Raw genomic sequence first — 19,834 nt, 5'->3', positions numbered from 1 at the left:
CCCTCACACAAACAGTCACAGTCTTCCAGAGTCCCACAAACTGCAGGTGTCTGCGAGATCTAAGAGCCGAGGGGAACAGATAGACGACGTGCCACGCATAAGTTCCTCCTGGCAAGCTTCACAATGTTTGATTTATTACAGACTAAACAGATAAACTCACACAGTTAGTCAACTCCTGTCACATACCTGATTTAGGTTTGGTTAACCAGCGCACAGTCAAAATAAAAAAAAAAAAAAAAAAACGGGGCGTGAGAAAGAGTAGATTGCGGGTTGCCCACACACGTCATTTCAGCTCACCAGTTTCCTCCGTCCAGTCGGAGCAGCGGCGTTCTGGACTGGGCTCCAGGTGAGTCAGGCTGACGCCTCCGGCTGCGGCGGGTCGCCTGTGATCGTCAGGGGCCAAACATGGAGCTTCTTCCTCCCGGACGGTGCGGCTGCTCGCCTCGACCTCCGACCCCCTGGCATTACGTTCCAGCTTATCGAGAAAGGCTTGGTTCACCCTGTTGAAACACACGGGGAGCAGTTTAAAAAAAAAAAGAAAAAGATGTTTCAGACAAATTACAGGAGGCCTCCGAAACACAGAGAGCTTCAAGTGTTTGAACCTCATGGTGAGGTTGTGAAACGGCCTGAAGACACTCAACGTTCACTGACTCAGCCAGTCTGCCTGGGGCCAACACAGCAAACTGTTCATCTTATTTAGCGCTTGGTTTGACTTTATTCTTCATATGGGAATTATTAGGTGCTTGCCAGGCAGATTTTCCAGCACAATTAAGTAACTATGTTACCTTCAGTTGTTGTAAAAATGCTGTCATATATGTAAAAATTCTGTTTATTGTCATCGTTCATGGAAGAAAGCACTGCTAAATTTTAAAAATAGCAATTATAGACTATAATTGCTATTTTACTTTCTTCAAGTCAAATAAATGAATAAAATAATAATAAATGGATTTGTCTCAATAAATATAAAAATATTGTGTTAGGGACACAAAAATAACTGGGATGCTGAGGAAAAATAAATAAATAAAGATCAAGTTTTAGATGGATTAGCTGTGTTCATTGTAACAACAGTTCTTGGGTGGAAACTAGCTTTTAGTCTGTTCTTGACTTTATTGCACTTCAAATGACTAGTAATTTGTAATTTAACACCTTGAAAATGGGCCTCTGTCTCTTTAAGAAGCTCCTGCTCTTTCTGAAACTCCGCCTTCAGGAAGTCATCAAAACATGGCTCCTCTGTTAATCCTTTAACAACGTTTTTACCAGCGTTGCACTGAGAAGTAGCTCCTATAATGAGCTCAACTGATGCTCAGTTCCACCAGGTGTTTGCTAATTGCTGCTGGCTAGTCTGAAGGAGCTGAGTGGGGCAGTTGCAGCGAAGGGTTGCTTTGTAAGAAAGAAGCTTGGAACTTTGGAAATCGCAGCTATTTGGACAAGCTTTGCGGGGCTAGGTCCACCCAGTGCTGCCAGTCGATGCAATCTGCTGGGTTTCTTTAGATAGAAAACTTTTTAAGCTAATGTGAATAATGAACTGATGTTAAAGAACTGGCTGATAACTAGACTGATAACATGACTATCTGAAGAAACTGAACCGAATCCAGTGACAGGTGCCAATCCTCCTTTTGCTTCCGCGTCTCTACGCTCTGTATTTTACTACGAAGAACTCGTCTCTCTTAAAAGAGAAAGTGAAGTAGGAAAAAGAGAAAGCGCTTGGTTTGGTTCTCTGTACCTCCTGTGTTCCAGCTGCAGCTCTTCTGTACTTCTCGTCAGTTTTTCTGTCTCCTGGTCGCCCACTTTGTTCTGAAATAAGAAAAACGTCTTTTAAGAACTGAATAGCAACAAAATCACACAAAACTCTTGAAAAATATCAAAAAATATATATATTTTATAGAATATAGTTTCTTTGAGCAGCCGAGTGACTCTTACACACATAGAGAAGGGCTCGGCTTTCTGATAAGCCTGCAATACGCAGAGAGAAAACCAAACAATAACACATGACATAAAGTTGTGTTAAAGTTGCAATATGTCACTTTTTTTAAAAACAATATCTTTTCCACATATTTGTTAAAATGACCACTATGTCGTGACAATGTAAGAAAAATCATTAATAATCAGTCAGAAAATGGAGCTTAATGCTTCCTCCTTGTACTAACTGTAGAAATACACCGCTTTGTCAGAAACAACATATGCTAATGCTAGTTAGCTTAGCCACCAATGACAGAGAATAAAGGTTTTTTCTGTAACAGTAAGTCGTTTTTTGCTATTAGCATCTCGAGCAACTTACAGGAGGGTGATTGACAACGCTAAGACCCTCCTCCTGGCTCTGATTGGCTGTTTTTGCAGCCCACAGTAGCAGCACTGGGAGACGATGGAGGATCCTCCACCTTTTCACAGCTTATCTCATATCAAACTGTTGCAACATGGTGTCAGTTTTATTAGTTATGGAGAAAAAAAACAAACAGATTTTTTTATAGAAGTTACATACTGCGAATGTAATCTATTTCTTAACTGAGGAGTCGATGGTTTAATTTGTAGGAGAAATCAACCATGTAAACAAAGGTGCAAAGGTTAATCAGGCTGAAACAAGCAGTGGCTCACTGCATGCTGCGCTCCAGTGGTGGCAGAAATAGATTCCTATCAGTCACACAACCTAGAGGATTTGCCCTTGACTGACCTTGAGGTTACAACAAGCAACAAGATGGAGCTGGACGACGCTTAGCAAAAACTACAAACAGGAGGAGTGACAGTGCTCACTTAAATGTTGGTTTTAAAAATAAAAGCAGTAATATTGTAGTATGTAGAGTTTACTTTGGGCTCTGGCCTGTAATTGAAGTTAATTAGTCCGGTCGGATCGGGTTCTGACACTGCCAACGGGCTCAGGTTGGACTTTTTAAGGCTGATCTGAACTCCAGGTTAAAGGTCATACTGCCAGGACTATCAAACAAACACCCGGGAGAGAGGAACGTCTTCATTTTATATAGTCATTACACTAAGGCACGTAAAACACAAAGAGAGAGTCAACTACTTTACAAATAAGAATTGGATTAAACAAAAAAATTACTCCATAAATGTACAACGTTACTAGTTGAGTCGTTCAGATGCACTAAATAAACATTTTTTCTCTTGCTGTTTCTGCAGGAGAGCCGATTGGTCAGTGAGGGCAAGGCAAGTGCAGTCCACCGGTGGGATCAGTCTGCTTCCATCAAAACTCAGCATTAAATCCCCCCTCAAACACACGCACACACACACACACACGCACACACACACACAACTAGAAGATATAAAGGGGGAGATCTGTCTGTATGCTGGAGCCAGGACTGAAAGAACAACAGATCTGGGGTCCAGGTCCAAACCACATCAGATACACCGAGCAGCGGCCACAAGCTTTCATCCCCCAATCTGACAGAACTGTGGGCTGGGAGAGGAAAGACGAGAGGGAAAAGTGCAGAACGGAGAGAGGAGAGGAGAGGAGAGGAGAGGAGAGGAGAGGAGAGGAGAGGAGAGGAGAGGAGAGGAGAGGAGAGGAGAGGAGAGGAGAGGAGAGGAGAGGAGAGGAGAGGAGAGGAGAGGAGAGGAGAGGTGAGGATAGGAGAGGAGAGGAGAGGATAGGAGAGGATAGGAGAGGAGGAGGAGAGAGGAGAGAGAGGAGGAGAGGAGAGGAGAGGAGAGGAGAGGAGAGGAGAGGAGAGGGAGGAGGAGAGAGAGAGAGGAGAGGAGAGGAGAGAGAGGAGAGAGGAGAGGAGAGGAGAGGAGAGGAGAGAGAGGAGGAGAGAGGAGAGGAGAGGAGAGGAGAGGAGAGGAGAGGAGAGGAGAGAGAGAGAGGAGAGGAGAGGAGAGGAGAGGAGGAGGAGGAGAGAGGAGAGGAGGAGGAGAACGAGAGGAGAGGAGAGGAGAGGAGAGGAGAGGAGAGGAGAGGAGAGGAGAGGAGAGGAGAGGAGAGGAGAGGAGAGGAGAGGAGAGGAGAGGAGAGGAGAGGAGAGGAGAGGAGAGGAGAGGAGGAGTTGAACCTCTTGTTGGTTTAATTCTGTCGACTGTTTTGTCTTTCACCACAGAACGAAGACTTTTCATTAATAAAAGAGTTTTGGTCATAGACCATCACAGTTTGACCCGGGGTGTCTCTACACTGTAAAACCTGACAATTCAAGTGGTTTGAGTTGAATCCACCGACTGTATTAAACTGTTTGAGTTTATTAACCTAAACAAATCTTAATGCCACACTTAATCGATTTTAAGTGAGATGTTTTTGTAAATGCTTTGATAATATGAAGTTGTATTTTAGTCCCATTTTCACTTTTATGGTCGAGTTAATAGTACCATTTCATTCAGTAAGTAAACTAGTAGGTATTCTACACTCATATGTATTATTACTTCTAATTAATTTAAAACATTTTGGTTAATCCAAACTTCTGTAACTTACGAGGCAAAATCGATTTAAAAGAGGTGAAACAAGCGCACCACAAAACGTTGCAAAATGCAATGAAAAACAGCCCAAACAATCACTGTAATGATGGACGATGCTCCACAGAGCTTTCAATTTTTGATATAAAGTCAACTTCAATGAAAAGAAGTCAATGAAACAAACTTAAATTATTCACTTAAAATGCCCCAAACCTTTTGGTTCACTTAACTCAGCTGAGTTATTACCACAAAAATTCATTTCAGAGTGACAACAACTTTTCCTAACTTTGGGTCATTTAAACTTCTGCCATTAAGATGCACCGTTAGGTTTTTACAGTGTATCTCAATGCGCCGTCTTGTCAACTTGAATGGCTTGTTTTCAGTTCGGAAGGAGGACGACGATGAAGTCAGGATAATCAGGAATGTCATGAGCCAAGAAAGACACAACTCCCAAGCTCCTGCAGGCGTTGCTAGGTAACGCCCACCTGTCAATAGAGTTGTCAGTCGGTACGGAGTATGTCCCCGGGCCACTTTGTGCTCGGCAGCAGTGTAACGGAGGTGCCAAGTGGAAGAGGAGTCTGAGACCAGATGACAGGAATGATCAACACTTTCCAATAAACGTCTGCTGAGCTGAGCTGTGAATGATGGAGACCCTTCACAAACACAGGCTGACATGATTTAAACCATCTTCTCTCGCACTGTTGAATAAAATAGAACCCTTTTTAAAATGTCATTCTTTAAAACAGATGTTGTTTATAATGTTATTCTAAAAAAAATCCCAACAATTATGCTGTTTAGAAGTGTTCTTAGGAGCGAAGGACTGGGGCGGGGCGACACGGAGGAAAAACATATCACAGTGTGAGGGTTTCATATCAGTCAATATTGATATTTACATATGTTTATATATTTATCAAACTGGTGACAGTACATATCCACAGTTTAGTTTCTAGCTGTTTTTCTGACTTTCTCTTTTTACTCCACGCCGTTGTTTAAGCAGTTACGAGGCATGGTGGTGAAACATGAAACTGCTGCTGCGCAACGAGTTGTTGCTAGGTAACCAATGAGTGAGTGAGTCAGTTGATGCCACCAGCCTAGCTTAGTTGATCATGAGAGGTTGAGTGGCTAAAGCCTTTCCTCTGCCTACGTCCCCCAGAATGCTGTGCGGTTTTGGACTGGAGTTCAGTGAAATTATTGAACATTCTATTGGACGTATTTTATATTGATACAGTATTTATCTCAATTCATACTGTCATTGATTTATCACCCAGCTCTACATTGGACTGAGAAGTAGTTTGTATGATGAGCTCAGCAGACACGCAGTTCCACCAGATGCTTGCTAACTGCTGCTGCCGCTAGTCTGGAGGAGCTGTGGAGGGGCTGCAGCTCCAAGGATACAGGACTGTGGAAATAGGCTGCACTTTGTATGAGGTGGCGTTAAGGCACCCCTGAATGGTTACCAAGGGAGATTCAAGGATTCTTCAGACATACATGAAAGAATCCAAGCAACTCCAACATGATTTTGATGAGGGAGTAAAATTATAAAATGATTTAAAGCTAGAAAACAGGACAGTTTGGCATAGTATTCCCGCTTAAATAAAATTTCTCTTTTTATTTTCACCAAAGTGACCAGAGTCAAACCACATTGAAAAAACTCATCTCTGACTCCAATATGCTTAACACTGGGATGCCTCCAGGATGTGTACTCAGCCCACTGGTGTTCCTTGTGTTAACCCAAAACTAATCAACACATTCTCAGATGATGCAGTCAAGTCAAGCAGTCTCAACATAGAAAAAAAAAATAAAAATACAAAGGAAATGGTCATTCAAGGTTGTAACCAGAGATATTTGGTAGCCTCAGAGAACCGATTAATTGAATTAATAAACTGATTAATTGAATGAGTTTGATGAGCTAATTGAATGAATAAAACAGGCCGTAACAGTAGAGAATACACTTTCAGAGGAAACTGAAGCAAACATAACCTCCTACCAGCATCCTCAACTTTCATTTTCTTCTATTTTAATCCTCTTTACTATGACATGCCATTAAGTTTCATCTAACATGAATCTGTTTAGGACTTGTGCAGTGAATGCATATTAACCGGGTGTATAAATGTAGTTATTGATTGATTTTTTTTTTTTTTTTTTTGTATTTATTTATTTAGTCAGTCATCAAATAATTTGCTTTGAACAATTCAAACCACTCCACCAACTTGAACATTTTGACTGAGAAGGCACAGGCAGAAGCACAAGGCTCATATTTATGCCTGTCCTAAACGTCAAATTCAACTAAAGTACCTCTACCTCTCATAATCACCAGGAGTGAAAAGAAATAATGAAACAATGTAGTCGAGGTATTTTCAACAGCTCAGCAGAGTTGAGACGAAGGTTCCACAACACAGGAAGGAGAAAACCCCAAAGTGCAAGTTGACCTCATTAACTGACAAGACACTGAGCGCTGGTTGAAGAGCCGGGGCTTTTCTGCAGGTACGTTTACCGCTACAGGGTGTTCCACTCATTTATTTTACACACAATGTGCACTTTACACATGACGCACTCTAACTCTGTCTCCACTCAGTGTGAACTCTGGGAAGTCCCTTGAACTCTGCTAGCACTCTGTTCATTCCCTCGCAGGAAAACCAACACAGAGTGGAAGAGAAGGAAAGAGAGGAGGAGGGGGGGATGAAAAGACAGTAATAGGAGCAGACAGAGAGACAACACAGGGCAGTAAGTGGTTTATCTCTCTCTGCTGGACACGATCACCATGTCCTCCAGCTTTGACCAGGAGATACAGCAGGTTCCCCCAACTTGACAGATAAGGGACAGGACTTGGTTTCCTCGCGGCCTCAGTCGGCAAAAACGCCGCGCCCAGAAGTATTTACTCAGAAAACAGGCTGCAAAGGCAGATCTATTGGTGTTAAAATCCCACAAAGATTACACGGCCGCAACGCAGCTCAGTTCTAAACCCCGAGGAACACGCTGAACACTTTGGTTTCCTTTCATGTAAACGTCAGCAGCTCACCATGGAGGATGTGTGTGCAGCACTGGCGGATGGAGCGGCCGCTCTCTGGAGACTTTGCAGAAAACTGTCATTCTTCCTGCAAAACATGAACACACCAGCCGCCCGATCAGATCAGCTAAACAATTTGCTTCCACAGGGATTTGTCAAACATGGATCAAAGCAACTCATGACAGCATGAGGAAAAACCCATAAAGTGTCTATTTTTCATGATATCCTGTCTTTCAAGAAATCCGACTTTTCGTTTTTACTAAAAACCCGTCTCTGACTCCACTGGGACGCCTCAATGGTGTGTACTCAGCCCACACTGATTGTCTCCAAATACTTCCTGGATCTGTGTGTTCATTTTCCCACTGCATCTCATCTTTACTGATGAATTTTAATTCTTCACAGTCACACCTTTCTCTCTGATGTTTAGTGTTTCTTATAAACAAAAAGCCAGAAAAGCTCCTGACAGGCAGTTTTTCTTGGAGCAGGACCAGAGTCCTGCTACTTCCAGCCAATCTTGGATCGTTTTCTTTTTTAATAGTACAGATTTAATAGTCCATCCATCCATCCATCCATCCATCCATCCATCCATCCATCCATCCATCCATCCATCCATCCATCCATCCATCCATCCATCCATCCATCCATCCATCCATCCATCCATCCATCCATCCATCCATCCATCCATCCATCCATCCATCCATCCATCCATCCATCCATCCATCCATCCATCCATCCATCCATCCATCCATGACATGCAGACCTAGTAGAGCCCATAGATGAACCCTTTTCCATTTAATCAAATTATAATCACAAACTTTCATATATTTTATTTTATTACTTAATTTATTTCTTCAACTTGTTATTTAATTATTTTCTGTTTTATTTTATTTTTCATGTATTTTATTGCATTTTTAATTTTTTTTCTAACAGATGAACAAAAAGTGGTAAATAATTGTGTAGTCAGAAGAAACCAATACTTTTTTTTAATTACTAATTACATGTAAAAAGAGTAACATGCATGTGCACTTAGTTCTTTTAACCCTGATGCCCCTAAATAAAATACGTGTGTAACTAAATCTCATAAATACTGTAATTACATTATTTTTTGAAGGCCTCAGCAATTTCTTTCTCAGAGAACATTAGTCAACAAACAGGATCGTGAAGACCAAGGAACAGGTCAGAGAGAGAGAAGAAGAAAAGAGGCTGCTAGCTGCGTTTCCACTGACCAAATCACTGAGCAACTTTGGAATTCTGAAAATAAATCAACTTAATGGAAACACAACAGTTTCCATAAAAAAATGTTACGTTACGACGAGGTGGACTGGAAAACACTTTTCTCACGTAACACGAGTCACGTGATTAACAGCTGGATGTTACTACTGGCAGAAACGACAAAGAATCCTCCTACCAGGAAGTGGTAGGAGACCAAGAAACAGGTCAGAGAAACACAATGGAAACACAGTGATTGCGAAATTGTGGTTTTTCGACATTAGAGGAATAGTGACAAAGTCTTCCGTACGTTGGTGAAGGAAACACAACGGGTTTCACAAGCCGTACGGAAAGCAAAATGTACAAAACTAACACCACACGTCAGACTCAACACTTCATCCCTGCTGCCACAAACTTCAGACCAGAGCGGAGGTTCAAAGTGCAGCCTGAGCTACAATGTAATGACTTATATCAAAGCAACTGAACTATCCTTCACATTCATGAGAAGAAAGAAAGAAAGAAAAAAAGAAAGAAAGAGAACAATGTAAAGTTCAGAGCCACATCTAACTGAAAGCCTATAGCATCTAATTTGACTGGGTTTGCACTATTTCCCAGAAAAGAACAGCTGAAATGTCAGCAGGAGAGACAAACCAGAAGATCTGCAGTTGTAACTGCAGTGAAAGGTGATTCTGGGATTGACCTGGCAGAGGGTGAGGGGGGTGTACATAGTACAAATAGTACTATTACTACAAAAAAAAAAAAAAGTATTTTTTTCCACCCTACAGTTCTGCTCTGTGCTGTTCTATCCCATTAAATCCCAGGTATACACTGACTGTTGTGGTTTGTGGTGGCGATGTGACAACATCGACTGCGGAGGCTCAGAGATGATGGAGAGACGATTATGTCACCTGATGCTGACGCTGCATTTATGACTCTCCTCCACAGCAGAGAGGCAAGACACAAACAGACCTGTGAGAACCACGAGAGGGAGATCCTGGCCTGACCTGGTCTGATCCGAGTGGAACTGCTCCTGCCTCCGCTCGTCCTCCTGCCGCCTCTTCAGCTCCAGACGTTCAGCCTGAAACGCAACGCAGTCAACACTCAGCACCACAGCGTTACACACAGGCTGCAAAACACCACAATCCAACAAAATAAATAACAATATTCTTGGATTTTTTTTCATTTATACACAAAGGTTTTTAAGCTTATACACCCAAAAAATATGCTTTCCTCCTTCTAATTCTCGAGCTCAGTGCAGCTTCTATCACTCATCATTCATTCATGTTCAGGTTCAAAAGTGTTTTATCATTTTTTTTTTTTTTGTCTCACCTCTCAGTTTCTTCCTTTTACCAGTAATATCAGTTTCTACTGATATTAATAAATACAGTAAAGTTACATGGTGGTGATGTTCCACAGGGATCCATGCTTGGCCCTTTGAATTCAGATTTAACACAGATGTGTGTTAAATACAAGAATAAACTGACCATAATACACAACTTTCACAATTTCCTGCCTTCAACGTAACACACCTGCTGCACAATTCAACTGAAAAACAAATCTGTTAGACGGTCAAATGTAAAAGGACTAAAAAGCCGCAATAACTCAGAGGTTAAAGTGATTCAGCGCCTATAATCAGTATTCTTAACTTCACATCTGATTTCTTTATTTTTTTTATAAATCCAAACTAAAAGTCCAGATCTAGCTAAATCCTCCAAACTCTAATCAGAGGACACCATTTCCACCATGAAACCTGGGAGTGGCAGAATCATGCTCAGGAGAATGAGATTTTTTTTCCCCTCCCCTCCAGGGGGTCTTTTTGTGGGCTCTAGTGTCCCTTATTTGAAAGTAGGCTGACAGGAAAGGGGGGAGAAAAGGGGAAAGACATGCGGTAAATGTTGACGGGTCTGGGAATCGAACCCGTGACGGCCACGTCGAGGACTCAATGCCTCCAAGCGTGGGTCGCGGTGTCCCCTACGCCACCACAGCACGCCCCAAGAATGAGCTTTTTGAGTCCAGGAATACATCCAAATCCACACTCAAAGAACGGAACGGAGAAAGATTAAAGCCAGAGTTAGAAGTAAATGTGTGACGGAAATCTGGGAGATATGGAGATTTTATAAGGAACAGAGGACAAATATTACCAATACTGCCAAGCCCAGATGTGTGTTAAAGTGCACACTTCAGCAGTAATGTTAACTTTTTAATTGTTTCCTTCTCACATTTGCTTTTTAGTTGAACTGTAAATGATGAATATGTTACATGTGGAAACATTCTAAAATGGTTTATTCTCATATTTTCCGTCTCACAAACAAACTGTTATTCTAATAAGGGAGTCAGACCGCACCAGGGCTGGGAGTTGTTAAAAACCTCTAAATTCAATTGTGATTCAATTTAATATCGCTTTAAAGACGTCAATATTGATTCAGTAATGAGTAGCATACCAGCAGTTTACCAAATATCACTTATTGTATTACTTTTTGAATATATCATTTGGATTTGTTTTTTAGCAGTAAAATATCTGAAAATAAGACAGTACCACAGTATGACTAGAACTCATCCTGAATCTGGTTTCCAAATCAACACTGAATCAGAAAATAATGAATTGCAATGAATTGATGAATCTGTATTTTTACATCTTAACCTAGTCCTCTTATAAAGAGACACAGTTCTAAATATATTCACATATTCTGGGTTTGCCAACCACTTTAGCCGGACAAATAATGGGTTTTTGTGTTTACATTTGTGAGAAAAAAAAATTAAGCTCATGACTAGCTAAATTTATCAGCTCAATAATGAATTAAAATGAACAAAATAGTCAGAGTTTTGTAGAAAATAGATCCGTAGATCACAGTTTTAATTTGTTTTTTTTGTGGGGACTTTGAATCTTTTCTTAATTGAGAAATAACATTTTGCTTTTGAGGAGAAAAAAAGTACGTTTGTGGTTCGAGTTACTACAAAACTAAAGATGAATAAAAAGTTATTAATAAATAGGAACGTATATTTTGTACCTTACATCGTTTTAGTACGGTGCTATTTATCAGTAAAAAAAAAAAAGTGTATTTAATAGATGAAAATGTCCATCCATTTTCTGTTCACCCTTGTCCCTAATGGGGTCAGGAGGGTTGCTGGTTCCTATCCCCAGCTAATGTTTTGGGCGAGAGGTGGGGTCACTCTGGACAGGTCTCCAGTCTGTCACAGGGCAACACAGAAAACATACAGGACACACAACCATTCACACACACACACACACACGCACACACCTAGGGAGAATTTAGAGAGACCAGTTAACCTGACAGTCATGTTTTTGGACTGTGGGAGGAAGTCGGACATAAACATAAACACAAACATAAAACCTTACTAAGTAATTGTGGTCTAGTTTCTACTGCTAATATTTTAATACACTTGAATTAAGACAAAACTAACTTACAAGTCACTTTTCAGCAAGATATAGAAGCTTGTTTGAATACAATGTTTTCTTAATATTGATTTAAAAAAAGTTCTAGTTCCACTGGCAAGTTATTTCACTTATAACTAGATATTTGTCCCATGTTACAAATGAAATAACTGAATTATAATTGCCATAAATAAGGCTCTTTATACATGAAATATTCTCTTTACTCTTTACTGAGATTTTGAGACAAAATGCATATATTCATATCTCAGTTTTTTCATCCAAAAACAAGCTCTCCTGTTTCCAATCTGTAAACTTTTTTTTGAATTCATCACTATGGGATTACTGCATGTCCAGACTGTGGGCTCAGTGATGCTGGCCGTCTGAACATCTGGATCATGGAGACGGTAATTCCTGTAAAATCAGGATGTCGTCTTCCCCAACAGGAAGGCAGCTCGGTGTCCGCCGCCGCCTTGTCCCGTCACGTCCATAATCTGAGATCAGACTGTTTCTCAGATGGATTACCGCCGCGTTCCAATGGCGCAACGTGGGAGAACGGTCTCCATGGTTACCAGTTTGGGGTCCTACAGTAATCTCCCAGAATCACGTCAGACATTCATTCCTCCACAGCCCCATCAGTCAGGTGGTTCTTCAGCCTGATGCCGAGAGAAACGGAGACGCTTCACTGGACGCCTGTCTCTGCTGACACCTACAGGCCAAACCTGGCAGTTCTCACTTCTCATTATGTTTCACTAAATCACAGCTTTGCACAGCTTGTTTTAAGTCAGTAATTCCTTAAATTACTGGTTTTAATGGCAGATTATTTCACTTGTCATATGGGAAAAATGTCTTTTCATAAGTGAAATAATCTGTCAGTGGAACTAGGACTTTTTCATCAATATTAAGGAATAATTGACTTAGAATACATTTCTGTACCTTGCTGAAAATAACTCCTAAATTAGTTTTTGTCTTATTGCAAGTGAATTAAGGCATGTCCACTATAAACCAGACAAAAGACACTCAGTAAAATGTTGTGTTTCTGCAGTCATCCAGAGTAGTGCGACCAGAGCAGAGCTTGCTCATGACTGGCAGCAGGTGTAGCTGCGGGCGTACACACTATGAGGAAAAGAGCTTTGGACGAAGGCATTTGAGTTAAAGAAGAACTGCTGAAGTTCTTTCCTCAGATTGTTCTGGAAAATCACTTGTACAGAAGTAAAAGTGAAACATTGTGATAAAACCCGCATAATAAATTGCGTTTACCCACAATTCCCCTAATAACACGGTTATGAACACAGATATGACTTTCAGGAGGAACCTCTCCCATCATTTTGGTGAGGATCTGTGGATTTTACATCAGGATGGTGGCACTAATAAAGGTGATAAAAGATCGGAACGCTTGGTCAGAAAAATGTTTATTTTTGTTGGTAAAAGAAATGGAAATGTGAAAAATAAAAACCAACCCAGCAGTCCTTCAGACGGTGACATGTCAGACATTTTTACTGTACAAATGATCCTGATTTTGTACATCTGGACTCACCTTCTCCCTCTGTGTGGCCTTCATCTTCTGCAACTCTTCCTCCTCCTCTTGTTTCTTCTTCTTGTCCATCTCCTCCTTTTTAAGCTTGAAAAAAAAAAAGAACTCCAACGTAAAAGGTCAGATAAGATAATCACATTTAATCCCATTACTTAAGGACGCTCAGACACAACATTTCAAAATCTATTTAATCAGGTCTGTCTCTGATTTGGGAATTATGAAACAGGACTCCATAGAATTGCCACAAATATTTGATAGGTGAAAAAAAAACCACAAACACTGATTAGGATGTGTCCAAGTGCCGGCAAATGTATTTACATCCCTGTTTGCAACATGACTAAATGTTGTAACCTCAAAGTTTGAAAGATCTTCCATTAGGGCTGGGTGTGACGCGCCGAGGCAAGTTAGTCAGTAAATGTAAAATGAATTGAAATAATATATATATAATAAATTGGAAGTAAAATCTGAAAATTAGTTTGTCATCAGCTCCTATTACCAAATACTTCATCCTATCTGATGGTAAATTGTGCAGAAGCATCTTGTGGCGTTCATGTTGCCCACTGCAGGCGAATTTGACCCAAATTAGATTTTTTTGGCCCCTGTCCCATGTTTTCACCGCAGTGTCAAAGACATAATTCTGATCTGTCTCCTCCCTCCCAAAACATCTGATCTGTGTCACACTTCCTAAGTTATGTCTGAATCACACAAATCACACAAATCTACACGTCAAAACAAAACACTGCAATAACACAAAATCTTACCAGGTAATGTTGGTCTAGTTTCTGGCGAAGATATTTTATCACACTTGAAACAAGACAAAACTAACTTATAAGTAACTTTTCAGAAAGATATAGGAGCTTGTTTTATGTAAATAATTCCTTGATATTGATGAAAACGGTACAAGTTCACTGGCAGATCAATCAATTTACAACAAGACAATTTCTCCTTGTTAAAAGGGATTTAATCTGCCAATAAAGCAAGTATTTTTTCATTGATATCAAGGAATTATTTATATAAAACAAGCTCCTATCCAGCTCTGGAATAGAATGAAGAGTCCACCTCACTGAACCCCACAGAAAACCTCCTGGTTATTCCACCAAATATTGATTTCTAAACTCTTCCTGAGTTAAAACATTAATATTATTGTTTCTAAATGAACATGAACTTGTTTTCTTTGCATTATTTGAGGTCTGGAAGCACTGCATCTTCTTCGTTATTTTCTGCAAAGAACTACTGAGATTTTTGCTTGGAATGTCGGAGACATGTTGTCAGGAGTTCATACAATAAAAGAACAATATTCATTTTACTCAAACATATACCTGTAAAGAGTAAAATCAAAGAAACCGATCCTTTTAAGTGGTCTCTTAATTTTTATTTTTTTTTGCTGAAAAGTTACTTACAAGTTAGTTTTGTCTTATTTCAAGTGAACTAAAATATTTGCACTGGAAAAATACTTGGTAAAATTGTGTGGTTTTACAGTGTAGTTCCACTGACAGATTATTTCTCTGATAAAAAGACATTTTTCCATGTCATAAGTGAAAAGATCTGCAAGTGAAATCTGTACTTTTTCATCAATGTCAAGGAATTCTTGGTTTAAAACAAGAAATAGAAACTAGACCAAAAATACCTGGTAAGGTTTTCCCTTTTTACCGTGTATGAGGGAAGATAATGTACCTTCTTCTGCAGACTGGAGTTTCTCTGGTTGGTAAACTGCCTCTGCCTGGCCTCGGTTATAGTTACATCCCCTCCACCTGGGTGGATTAACAGATGTCAGCGACTGTAAAGTGCCGATAAACCCAGTGATCCCCAGAATCTAACGAGGCTGATCACAGTGATTACCCAGCCTTTCTGGAGCGAGGTGCAGTGGACCAGGCCTGTGTGCCTCCCTGTATCTCTGCAGATTGTCCATTCCCTTCTGAGCTGCTGCAGAGGAATTCCACATCAATCACCGGAAGCAAATTTGCCAAACGTTTATGAAGATCAAACCAGATTTAAGTGGATCATTACTTTCTTTGATCTTGTTCCGGATGGTCTGGTTGGGCGGAATGACAGTGAAAGCTCCTGAGCTGAGACACAAAGAGCTGGTTAGAGACGAGAACGTTGACTCTAATCCGGCCTTCAGACAAAGTTTGAACAGGTGCTGCAGCATCAAAACACGATTTTACATTTGAGACATGTGACTCGTTCCCTGCTGAAGATATAATGTAAGCAACACATTTATGCTATTTGTCCTTTGTCTAAATTAATGTAATGATTCACATCCCATTCTGATATGTTCTATCTGCAACATTCAAAAAGTTCTGTTAAGGACATTAAGTAATTTTGGGCTTCAGTGGTTTTAGTCTCGTTCCTAATGATGATGATGATGAGGATGATGATGATGATGAGGCTAAGCAAAATAAAATAATTAATATGTTTTTGATTTTGTTGGCATTCTTACAACTCTGTATCAGGGTGATTGTAGACAGGAAAAGAGGGGGAAATAGGAAAAAAACATACACATTTCTGAGTTTCAAAAGTCAACATTTTTTGACTTTTTGAATCTCAGAAATTTGTCATCTGTTTTTTTCTCAGATGGAAAATAATCTGGGATGGAGAATAATCTCAAAATGTCAGAGTGTTTTTATTAAGTTTTTTGAAGGTTAAAGCTTAAACAATTCTTTGATTTTTTTTCTAGGAAGTTTAATTTCAAAATTTCTGAACTTTTTGGTGGAAATTCACTCCTTTTGTTTGTTTTTCTCCGTCTCTGCGATACGCAGTCCCCTGAGTACTAAACTTAACATCCATCCGTTCATCCAAACATGCTTGTCCCCTCGGAGCGTCGACATTACAAAGTTCTTGGACAAAACAGATGAAAACTCAGATTCCAAAAGAAAATGACATGAAAAAGTGAACAAAGTTAAAATATGGTGTGAAATTTTAAAATGTAAATATAAACGTTGGATATGTTTTAGTTTACAACACTTTAACTTCACGGCAAAAACACAAAAATCCTGCCAAGTATTTGGTCTAGTTTCTAGTACAAATCTCTTGTTATTATACTTGAAATAAGACAAAACTAACTGATAAGTAACTTTTCAGCAAGATATGGTTTTACATGGTCAATTACCCCTTAATATTAATATAATATTGATTGTACTAGTTCCACTGGCATTTGTTTTCACTTTAACATTAAAGAAATGAAATAATCTACCAGTTGAACTAGTACTTTCATATCAATATAAAAAAAATCAAGCTCCTATATCTTCTTGAAAAGTTACTTGTAAGTTAGTTGTCTTATTTCAAATGTACTAAGATATTTGGACAATAAACTTGACCAAAAATACTTGGTGAAATGTCGTGTTTTTGCAGTTTTTGCAGTGGATAAAAAACAAAAACATTTCATCTTTCTCTGGAGCTTCACTTCAGAGAAAGATGAAATGTTTTTGTTTTTTTCCCCTGCCTGACTCTCAGAACATCCTGCTCCTCTGGCCTGGAACAGAAACACTCAGTGAACTCATCCGGGATCATTTTAACAGAAACCATCCGACTTTACACCAAAGTGTGATTTCTGTTTCCTCTGACTGTCTGTCCACGTTCCAGGGAATCTGCTGGAGAAGTGCTTGGGGCGATTTTGTTGATCATTTAACAGAAAGGGAAATATATCAGAAACCTCCGCCCGGGAAGAAAAGCGAGCTGATGGTTGTGGTCAGGGTGTTTAAAATCGAGTCGATTTCTCTGTGGAATGGAGCCATTAGTGGCTTGTTGTCAGCTTCCTGCCAGCGTCCGGAGAGTTCTCACATGGAAAAGCTTTAAACCTCTGTCATGTTTGTGTTTGGTGAGTATTTATAGGCCACAGAAGTCCAGAGTAGGTCACAATCTGAGGCCAACCTCTTTTGAAAAACACAAACGTTAAAAATTTGGAAAAAACAAAAAAAGGAAAAACCAACAAATTAATCTGAATATGTAAATAAAAGGCTCTCATGCGTCATGTCTCTTTGGGTGCTCAACTGCTTTTCATTTTGGTCAAAAACATTTTTTTTTTATTCTACACTAAGAGACCAAAAAAAGAGACATGGGTGGCTCTTTCTTTGAAAGTTTTTCTGCAGTTTGCCAAGTTTAAAAAAAAGAGTCTGCAAATAAAACTATTGAATGTCTCTGTGGTTCTGTTCATGATATATTTTTAATACAAACCAAAAGGAATTGAGGAATTCCATGAAAAAAAAAAGAAAACACAATTTGTCTCCCTCTAGTTGTATTTCATAAAATAGATCACCAAGAATGTTTTAGAAACAGTTTTATGTGTACGTTAAAATATTTCATTTTATGTAGCTTAAGAAACTTGAGAGCAATTTTATTATAACAACAGAGTTTTCAGTTCATAGCGCTTATTTAGAAATGTCTCCTTGATGAATTTATTTTTAATATTTGGAAAAATAACTGTTAGTTGAGTTTAGTTCAGGCCACTGAATTAGATCACAACTCCTCCATTAAACAAAATGTTGGATGAAAAATTACAATGCTGTCACGTATTGATGGATTTCAGGCTTTGAAATTGTAAAAATGGGAGATTTATTTTTGCCCTTTTCACTTTTAAAATAATAGGATAAGTGTGGGGGAAATTTGATTAACAAAAAATTATTACTTTCTTTAGAAATACACTCTATAATCATAGTTAAGGAGCCTCAACAGAGTAAGTGACCACATGTGGAAATAATAACATGTAATAATGGAAACATAATCCGTAAAATGGAAAAATATGTTTTTATTTCTGATGGTTAACTTTGTCCTGCAACTTTTTGGAAATATCTAAGCTCAATTTGGAATGACCTGTTTTGTTTGGTACCCAAGCTTTTGTTTAACTATATTTTTATTTGTCGGTGAAAGTATCACCCTATATAACCTTGTAGTGCAATTGACAGGAGTCACGCCAAATCATTCAGAGGATTCCAAATGGCCATTACACACCCTTTAAACCCACAATACAAAACCCCTTCTGAAATCAATTTCGAATACTTCTCGTCTTCTTCTGTTAAAAGCATCCAGTTAAAGCTTCACTGTCTAAATTAGGCTTAGTTAGCTAAAGATGCTATTTTTTGCCCTTGCTATACCCAGTCATCCAGCGTTTGGGATTTACCACACACCCTGAAGGCAACGTTTCTAATTGCAAAACTGAAACGAAACTGAAAGTAAGTTGAGGAAAACGTAACTTTCAGTAGGATCTATTTTCATTTAGCACAACAAAAACAACCCCTATACGTAAACAAACATAGAAACGACATCCTTTACATTTATTTCTTTTATTTCTTTAGTTTTGAATATCAATCACCATCTGGGAGTCACTTGTTCATATTAGTTGAAAGCGTTTTTACTCACTACTGTGGCTGTCGGTCTGCCCCTGGCTGCCTCCCCACCGCGGGGGGTTGTCCGTCCACCTGCCGGGCCTGAGGCTCCTCTACGGACGCTTCCGCTGCGCTTTGCTTCGGGTAGTTTCTCCCTCTGGAGTTAACTTGGTTGGGTTGAGGGTCCATGATGCGGCGGGCACCGGCAAGTTCAGACACGGTGTGTGAGAATGAGGCGGATCCTACCCTGCCGTCCGGCTGCTCTATGCTTAGAGTAGTTATTCTGTTTTGAGAAAGATCCAGTTCTGTTATCACCAGTCATCTGCTGTCAGCTGTTTACTGTCAAAAATACGAGGGCGCTTTTCCTGCCACAGCGCCCCCTGCTGGACAAACACAGGCTCTTCGGTTCACATTGTTTTTTTGTTTTGGCTTCTGGTTTTAAATGGTCGCAATTTTTATTACAAACTACAATATAGTACAAAAAAAGTATTTTGCATTCCTTGCTCATGTACGTGATTTTGTACTTCTATCATGTTCGGAATAAATTTTTAAAAATTGTATTACTTTTATTATTTATGAAAGGCAAACGAAATGTGATTCAGTAAACTTATTAAAAACTAACATAATCATGTCAACTTTCACATTATTACGCTGTAATAAAACTGAGCACAGAATATTTTCTGTCAATCAGCGCTGTCCAAAGGATGGGTCGGGGTCACTTGCAGTACTCTGAATGATTTTTGTTCGGTCTTTGACCATAATTCAAAAACGGCAGTTAGGTTTGACAGCTCAAGTAGTTGGTATACATTTATTTTATTTTTTTAAAAGCCAATTAAAAATACTTACGGTGTAACATAATGTATTTTTCTTTAATCATCTATGTTTTTTTTCATGTAGTTTATTTTGATTCTATCCTTTTCAATACCTTTTCCTGAAATGTATTTCTTGATGGATGGATCATCAATTTGCTAAAGTATTGT

General features: G+C 39.4%; 1 protein-coding gene across 1 annotated transcript; it reads right to left on the bottom strand.

Moving 5' to 3' along the window:
- Nucleotides 1–268: 268 nt before the first annotated feature.
- epsti1 (epithelial stromal interaction 1) lies at nt 269–19,200 on the bottom strand. The gene is made up of 9 exons (XM_044131142.1): nt 18,889–19,200; nt 15,541–15,599; nt 15,373–15,456; nt 15,208–15,284; nt 13,537–13,620; nt 9,613–9,686; nt 7,412–7,487; nt 1,724–1,794; nt 269–500 (listed from the first exon to the last, which is right to left on the bottom strand). The coding sequence occupies exons 1-9, from the start codon at nt 19,041–19,043 to the stop codon at nt 284–286; spliced, it is 897 nt and encodes a 298-aa protein (XP_043987077.1). The 5' UTR covers nt 19,044–19,200; the 3' UTR covers nt 269–283.
- Between the last annotated feature and the right edge of the window lie 634 nt (nt 19,201–19,834).

The sequence above is a fragment of the Gambusia affinis genome, linkage group LG11 (genome assembly GCF_019740435.1).
Source record: "Gambusia affinis linkage group LG11, SWU_Gaff_1.0, whole genome shotgun sequence".
Taxonomy (NCBI): domain Eukaryota; kingdom Metazoa; phylum Chordata; class Actinopteri; order Cyprinodontiformes; family Poeciliidae; genus Gambusia; species Gambusia affinis.
This window is presented reverse-complemented; position numbering and strand designations above follow the sequence as displayed.

Bases quoted from the DNA above. Each gene is read 5' to 3' on its own strand.
- epsti1 (XM_044131142.1), bottom strand. From the start codon at position 19,043: ATGGACCCTCAACCCAACCAAGTTAACTCCAGAGGGAGAAACTACCCG. The intron at 15,285-15,372 runs GTAATCACTGTG...TAATCCACCCAG, and splicing joins CCTCGCTCCAGAAAGGCTGG to GTGGAGGGGATGTAACTATA. The intron at 501-1,723 runs GTACAGAGAACC...GTGTTTCAACAG, and splicing joins CTGCAGCTGGAACACAGGAG to GGTGAACCAAGCCTTTCTCG.